Here is an 8,366-nt window from a genome sequence, read left to right as displayed (position 1 = left end):
GTGCTTTTAATGCAAATCTGCACCCTCCTTTTTCCTTCTTTGGCATTCAGATTAAAATGTCAATTTTAAAGAAATGCAAAGCTTATCTAATGAAGCAAATTTGTCTTTTAGTAAGCCCAGTTATAGGATGCTAAACACAGCTTTTTGAGTGACTGGAAGGTAATTGATTCTCTGACGTTCAGGAGCTTGCAGGTTTGATGAGGGAGTGAATATATAAAAGAGAGTGTGGCAATACCCACAACAGCTAGAGATTCGCCACTCTGGTTAGAAAAAGCTGGATGGGATTTTCTCTATTTCCTGGGACACAGCAAGAATTGAAAGTATTGTCAGGCAAGCAAGAAGGCCAAGAAGAAGGTTGCAGACTTGAGAGGACCATTTTCCTGAAGCGAACTGTAAGTCAACACTTTGTTTGTTTGTTTGTTAATAAATAGATGCTTCATGGTGGAAAAGTGAATTAACTATTCCTGTCTGCAGGACGCTTTGTATATTGATTAAGATTGCAGACTTGCGCATGCATTCTTGGGAACAAATCTCACTGTACTCAACAGCATGTTTTTTTAAAGCAAACATGCATAGGATTGGGTTGTAAATTACAGAGTTAAATATTCATAACTGGACTCCAACTTAGCAAATAATTCTAGGATATTTCAGCAGATTTGCAAAAGCAATCTGGACGTATACTAGACAGGCACTTAATCTGGATATGAGTTGGAATTTATTAAGTGCTGGTAAAAAAAAGAAAAGAAACCTGCTGTTTAAAGCTGCCATTTACATTTTATTTGCAATTCTTTGTCTCTGGAAAGTAAGTAAGTGGGTAAGTAATATTGTTCTAGCTACCCATTTGCTTATGGACAAAAAGAAAAGTGAGTTGCAGAGATGTCTGGTTTATTAGAGAGAGAAGGCACAAGAGGAGATGGCATTTTACTGAAAAAAAACTGTCAATAGGGTAAACTTTTGAAATGTAGGCAAAAATCATAAAATTCAGGTGCAGCTAAACTTTTTTTTAAAAAAATTTAAACTATGCCTTTGGAATTTATTTCATTCTTAGGCAGCTATTTTGTGTATGAAGTGCTATGATGGTGTGTGCCAGGTCTTAGCCAAAGTTTACTCAGCAGCAAACACCACTGATTTCAAATAGATTTCCTGGCAAGAAAGTATGTCTAGGACTGCAGTCTTCATCTGACATGCACAGCATTTTTTTTTTAAACCCCGAAAATACTACAAGGCTTTAGCCTTACATATCTGAATCTCACAATTAAGATTTGGTAAGTTTGCATTGCTTACCAGACTGATTTAGTAAAATCCATGACATAGTCAACAGCAGTTTATCTGCTTGTCTGCCTCTGCTTACCATTTTGTCATTATCTCTACAACTAGATTCTGCTAGGGCTTACACCAATTCCAGAAGTGCTAACAAATGAACAGGAATAAATTTGTGTTTCGGGATTAAAGACTTTTGTTTTGAAAGAGGATTTAAGCAACCATAGCATCTCTCACTTAGGGAGAGAGAGATTGAAATCATTTATTTTACCTTCTGAAACATCAGGATGTTTAGACTCAAACCTTGCCCTCCAACAGATGAGTAATGGTGATGAATAAAAGTGTCGTTACTGTTTCTACTGCTATTTCTGAAAACGTAGCAGAGTTTTCATGGCACCTTATGCACAGATTGGGTCCTGCCATCTTAAGTTCACCGGTACAAAATTAGATGCTCCCAACCCATTCACAGGAAGATTAATGTGATCATAATCTCCGAACAGGGAATGTCGATGAAGGGAAATAACCGGGGCGGGAAGAAACAGAAGTCTATTAAGAGTTCAGCCGTACAGCCCTGAAAATCTAAATGCTACATCCCCTGAAATGCTCACAATGGTTTTATTGTGTGAGGCTGCTTCCCCCGAGTCACTTATCTATTGGAAGCATCTGAGCTGGATGTTTCCAGACTACACAGGGTAGTCTGGACTCTCTTGCCCTTTCTATTCCTCTCTACTATTGAAAGCTAGCTCAGTTGAAGCGATGGCTGTTCCAGAACAGTAGGCAGAGATCCAGCTTGATGCTGCACCTGTCTGCAGCTTTTCAGCTATACTGAGAAATAATAGCTTTGTATGCTTTTGTGTTTGTGTGGCAGCAACTTCCTCTATTTCTTATGTTCTGGCTGTAAGTGCTTATGTAGTCAAAACAACCACCACCACTTACAAGAAAAGAGAGGTACTGTATCAAGTTTGCAGAAGTATAAAACTTTTTTGGGGGTGGGGGGCAGTGAAACCTTGCAAAACAATTCAGGGGCACTGAGCATACTCGGTGCCCACACTGATTGTTGTAGGGTCACTCTATACAGCGGCATCCTGTTGCAGGTCCCATTTGTATCAACATATTTCTGAAAGAAGGCCTCCTTTTGGAACTTGTATCAGAGGCTACAAGAGGCTCCACAATAGGGCTTTGATTCTTCCCACTCCCTTCGTCACACAAGGGTTGGAAGACTGAATATCGGTGCTCAGCAACTGTCCTTTAGGTCATTTACTCCAAACTAAGGCTGCACACACACACACACGATAACTTTAGAGCACATTTTCCCTCTTCCCAGAATTTTGGCCACTGTCATTTGTTAAGGGCTGCTTGGAATAGTAACTCTGTGAGGGGAAAACTATGGTGCCCAGCATTCTTTGAGGGAAATAACACGCTTTAAAGATTTTGTGAGTACATAGCCTACTAATCCCACTTGATTTACCGGGGGGGGGGGAACGACTTCATAGCGGCTATGACTAAACTTCTGCCATGAGGCTACTTATGCTACTCTAATGAAGCCATGTGTTCTCCCCCCCCCCCATATCTTTGCAGATTGCCCCAGAAGAGTGAAGAATGCTGGACAGGGCTGTTCTCCTTCTCTTCCTCCATTTCATCATGTGTTCCCTCTCGTCTCCTCTCTACCCAGCACTCAGGTGCGCATCTTCTCTCTCACCTTCCTGCCTACCGAAAACACGAGGTTTGACTTGACCTTTGTCATTCACAGTTAGTGGCCCTAACTATCTAAAAGGGCAGGTGAAGAATAGTTGAAAAGCAGCTTGTAACAAATCTATTCTCCATCTTTCTCAACGATTACACGCCATCAGAATTTGGTGGTCACTGCATTTTCAGAAAAGGCATGAGTTTTCTCTCACACCACCAATATAATTCCTGAAACAGAGGTTTCAGCTGTGATTAGAGCTATACATAGGCCACCCTACAAACATTTAAGAACACAGGGAGCTAGCTGTCTTTGTTCATCTAGCTCAGCAGTCCACAATTTAACTGCTGCCTTCATTTGTATCACAAGCCTTACCAGCTTGTATATCAGGAGAAATGTTATCTGCCTGGTGCAACAAGGTGCATAGCTGTTTGTTTGTTTTTTGCTGCATGACCACCCCTCTTTTTCCACCATTGTCTGCCAATTCTCATCTCCATATACCATGCCATCAGAAACATGTGTATTGCAGTTTGGGTATTTTCGAAATTACTTCTGATTTCTCTTTATGTGTTTCAGATATAGTCCACTCCCTATTTCTGGCAAGGCAGTGAGCTTTCAACTGCAAGAAAGTGGTCCTGTGCAAAGCCACAACCTCTCAGTAGAAGAGCAGGAGGAGGAGAACTTCCTCACTGACCCTGCTGAGAAAAGGTGGGTATATCAGCACCCCACGTCCAGTAGTCAAAAGTGGCAAAATAGAATGTAAGACCCCTCCTGGAATGAAAAGGCCCATCTAGTCCAGCATCCCATTTCAGGCAGTGGCCACTCAGCTTCAGGCAAGCTCACAATACTGTTTCCGAACATGAATGCTCTACAAAATAAATTTGCCTAACCTCAGCACTCAGGAGGGTGATGTAGGTCAGCAGATGGACTGCTCAGTGAAAAGAACCTGCCCTGTGCCATGTCAAAGAATGGGTAAACTGTGTCCTCATTCATAACCTAAGGTTACCAGATTTTTTTCAATGAATCCAGGGACACTTTTCAACTTCAATGGATTTGTATGGGGACTGATTTGTAAATCTGGGGTCTGTCCTTGGGAAACAGGGACATCTGGTGCTGTTTCTCACTCTCACACACAGTACTTTGTGCTGCACCCCCAGTTCCTTCAAGCAATCTGCCAGTGCCAAGAAGCACATAGCTCCAACCGGAGTAGTTCTTAATCCACTTTAATAGTGTGGGAATCTTCCTGTTCTCAGGGAGACTGCTCTCTCCATCCAAGTAAAGGGAGGAAGCCATCATTTGCATGTTGTCCCAGGTAGGCAAGGATAAACCCAATGTCTGTGTTTTTTTAGGATGCAGCGCCATGCAGATGCAATATTTACTGATAGTTACCGCAAAGTTCGGGGTAAGATGTCAGCCCAGAAGTTATTGCAAGGCATCGTTGGGAAAAGACTTGGGTAAGTGGAACTTTATTACATATTACTTTAGTTGTAGCAGTCTGCTACATATAAGGCATAGAGTGCAAGCTCCGTGTGTTTCGATTAGGCACGGAAACTGTGACTTAAAAGCTCCTGCCTAGATATGTCCTGGGAACACAATTGGCAACAACAAGGCGGATTCATTCTTATAGTTATATGCCCATTATATTTTGAGCCACATTCAGCCCTGCACTGGAGGGAATCTCCTGTACATTTACAAAAATCTGGCAGTGTAGCCAATAGCATAAGTATAGAACTTAAGATGAAAGTCCGCCGAGTGATTTTTAACACACATAAACATTCATTGCCAATTGCTAACAGCTTTTATTCTTGATGTGCCTCCAGCAGAGATAGTAAATTCCCAATATGCCCCAAAGATATTAATTAGAAAGTACACATGGGTCCCACTAACTGAACACAATGTCTTCTCAGGAAATTGTTCATTGTGCAAGTACTTGTATAATGAGTTGGCAATTTTCATTGATTCCTATGGGAAAATTTCTAATGTGTTCTTGACAATGGAAATTTGGCCCCAAAATGATGAAAAAACCCAGGAAACCTCTCTGAAACATTCTAAAAGGCAAAGAAACAATGGGAAAAATGCTCTAATTTGTCCCATCTCTCTCCCTCCCACCCACCATGGTTTCTGTCAAAACAGCTGCTGACTACCGGTAGGTAGCAAAACACAAAAGCAAGGCTTGTTTGAGGCTGCTTATTTGTTTACAGTACTACACACAGGTCCAGCTGTTTGGATATCTTAATGTTCAGTGTGTATAGTGAGGTTTGGGTATAGAATCATAGAATCGTAGAGTTGGAAGAGACCACAAGGGCCATCCAGTCCAACCCCCTGCCAAGCAGGAAACACCATCAAAGCATTCTTGACATATGCCTGTCAAGCTTCTGCTTAAAGACCTCCAAAGAAGGAGACTCCACCCCACTCCTTGGCAGCAAATTCCACTGCCAAACAGCTCTTACTGTCAGGAAGTTCTTCCTAATGTTTAGGTGGAATCTTTTTTTCTTGTAGTTTGAATCCATTGCTCCGTGTCCGCTTCTTTGGAGCAGCAGAAAACAACCTTTCTCCCTCCTCTATATGGCATCCTTTTATATATTTGAACATGGCTATCATATCACCCCTTAACCTTCTCTTCTCCAGGCTAAACATACCCAGCTCCCTAAGCCGTTCCTCATAAGGCATCGTTTCCAGGCCTTTGACCATTTTGGTTGCCCTCTTCTGGACATGTTCCAGCTTGTCAGTATCCTTCTTGAACTGTGGTGCCCAGAACTGGACACAGTACTCCAGGTGAGGTCTGACCAGAGCAGAATACAGTGGTACTATTACTTCCCTTGATCTAGATGCTATACTCCTATTGATGCAGCCCAGAATTGCATTGGCTTTTTTAGCTGCTGCATCACACTGCTGACTCATGTCAAGTCTGTGGTCTACCAAGACTCTTAGATCCTTTTCACATGTACTGCTCTCAAACCAGGTGTCACCCATCCTGTATTCGTGCCTTTCATTTTTTCTGCCCAAGTGTAGTACTTTACATTTCTCCTTGTTAAAATTCATCTTGTTTGCTTTGGCCCAGTTGTCTAATCTGTTAAGATCATTTTGAAGTGTGATCCTGTCCTCTGGGGTATTAGCCACCCCTCCCAATTTGGTGTCATCTGCAAACTTGCTCAGGATGACCTCAAGCCCATCATCCAAGTCATTGATAAAGATGTTGAATAAGATTGGGCCCAAGACAGAACCCTGTGGCACCCCACTAGTCACTACTCTCCAGGATGAGAAGGAGCCATTGATGAGCACCCTTTGGGTTCGGTCAGTCAGCCAGTTACAAATCCACTGAATGGTAGCATTGTCTAGCCCACATTTTACCAGCTTCATTTCAAGAATATAATGGGGCACCTTGTCAAAGGCCTTGCTGAAATCAAGATAGGCTACATCCACAGGGTACTATTTCCTTTTCTTATAATGAGCATTGGCACAGTGGGACCTGAGTGTATTATTCCTTCACAAGCCAGTAGTGCAAGTGGCCTTTCAGCTGTTGCCAGAATCCAAGCCCCATCTATCCAAATAAGCAGAGCCAGCCCTAGACATTTTGGCACCTGAGGTGAACCACAAAATGGCACCCCCACCCCCACCAGGAAAGAAGGGTGGGAGGAAACCAGCAGCACCTCTGATTTACCAAGAGGCCACTGTAGAGGCAGCACTGAGATCCGGCCAAGAAGGGAGCATGCCACTGTTGTTGCTATTACAGCAGTGGCGGGCAATATATGCCTTGGAAGCTCCTGTGGATCCTGTCACCTGAGGCAGTCGCCTTTTCTTGCCTCATGGTTGGGCTGGCCCTGCAAATCAGCATGACCAGTGATCAGGGATGATGGAAGTTGCAGTTTAGCTACATCTGGAGGGCTACAAGATCCCCATTCCTGCATTCGAGGAAGATATTGCTACACTTAAAAGCAGGGGCAGAAAACCTGTGGCCTTCTAAATGTTGCTGCACTACACCTCCCATCAACCATGACCACTAGTCATGCTGACTGGAGTGGTGGGGGTTGGAATCCAACCACATGCAGATGGTCATGGGTTCCTCCTTTCTTGCTTAAAGCACTTTTAAATCATTCTAAATCACAGCCAATCTGTCAGCTGACTTTTCAGTTGTGTTCTCACCCTTTCTCTATGTCGGGTGGGTGTATACGATATGATGCAATCACATGTTACTGAAGACAGGTCAAACAACTTGTTCATGGTCCACCTGAAGTTCATAACTAAGCAGGGGCTTGAATATCACATCTCTCTGCTTCAAGTCCTTCCACTAATCTACATTGTGCTGATTACAGGGAAGGCAGCCTGGGGGATGAGGAACATGAATTCATGACCCGGAGGCAGTCGGACAGCATCCTGATGGGCAGCCGCTATCACCAGCAGATGGTACTGAGGAATTTCTTGGGAGCCATGTTGCAGAATCAAAGGTTAGTATACAGATTCCCTTGAGTTCACGAGGTTGTAGGGAGAGTTGGAGAACAAAAGCTTTGCATGCAGATCAGATAGCAAGTGATGGAAAAGACCTATGTCCAAAGACTGGAAAGACATGTCAATAATGGTCAAGATGGGCAGGGAGTCTGGGAGCTTCGTATGCTCCTATGGCGTAATCCTATAACTTGATCTTAAAGTCACTCACCAGTCTGTGCAATCAAATACCTACAGCTGGGTTATCTTTACTAATCTGTCCCACTGCAAACAAAACAGTTTACATCACACTAAGTTGCTTTATTTCTATTTTCCCACCTCAGGTCTCAAGATATCAATGATGACCACTTGGAGGATTTTGTCAGTGTCCTAACCAAGCTAATGGAACTGTAAATATGCTTTGTCCTGCTTCATTCTGGTCAGCGCCACTCTCGGAGCACCCAACTTTTCAAGAGTTCTTCCTGCTTCTGAAGCAGTATGAATAAACAGATATCTTACTATGTGCATCAATACTGTCCAGAATGCCATCAGGAAAACAAAGTGTGAGGGACTTCTGTTTCCTGTGCTTACTACAGTTCGACTGTTGAGTATGTAGCCTAACTTCAGTTTGAAAATAAATGCCTCTGATGTATAGCAATCATATATATATATCTCCAAACTCTTTTCCCCCTATACAGAATTACTGCATAAAGGCACAGAGTTTTGTAATATCAAATATTAGCCATGGGAGGGGGCAATGAATTAATTGGGAACTGACCTTGGGGTTCACTGGAAAGTAGATGAATGACTTTGGATTTCAGGACCATGGACAGCTTTTACCCTGCACTGTGTGCTGATGATGGAAATAAATGGAACATCAACCAACCAAATGACTACAGCCAAAACAATGTTGGAAGTGCAACAAAATAATTCTGAAAATGCAGAAAGCCAAACCTTGGAATATAAGGGAAATTCACTGCATCATCAGAAATGATCAGGG

The 8,366-nt window shown here is 42.8% G+C and overlaps 1 protein-coding gene across 1 annotated transcript; it reads left to right on the top strand.

Moving 5' to 3' along the window:
* The first annotated feature begins 282 nt into the window (after positions 1-282).
* Positions 283-8,049, top strand: GHRH (growth hormone releasing hormone). Its single transcript, XM_035122284.2, has 6 exons — positions 283-392; positions 2,839-2,939; positions 3,521-3,652; positions 4,294-4,398; positions 7,258-7,389; positions 7,711-8,049. Exons 2-6 carry the CDS (start codon positions 2,860-2,862, stop codon positions 7,778-7,780), a joined length of 519 nt encoding a protein of 172 aa, XP_034978175.1. The 5' UTR covers positions 283-392; positions 2,839-2,859; the 3' UTR covers positions 7,781-8,049.
* The last annotated feature ends 317 nt before the right edge of the window (positions 8,050-8,366 follow it).

Source organism: Zootoca vivipara, chromosome 7 (genome assembly GCF_963506605.1).
Source record: "Zootoca vivipara chromosome 7, rZooViv1.1, whole genome shotgun sequence".
Taxonomy (NCBI): domain Eukaryota; kingdom Metazoa; phylum Chordata; class Lepidosauria; order Squamata; family Lacertidae; genus Zootoca; species Zootoca vivipara.
Note: the sequence above shows the minus strand (reverse complement) of the source record. Positions and strands in the feature narration are given on the sequence as shown.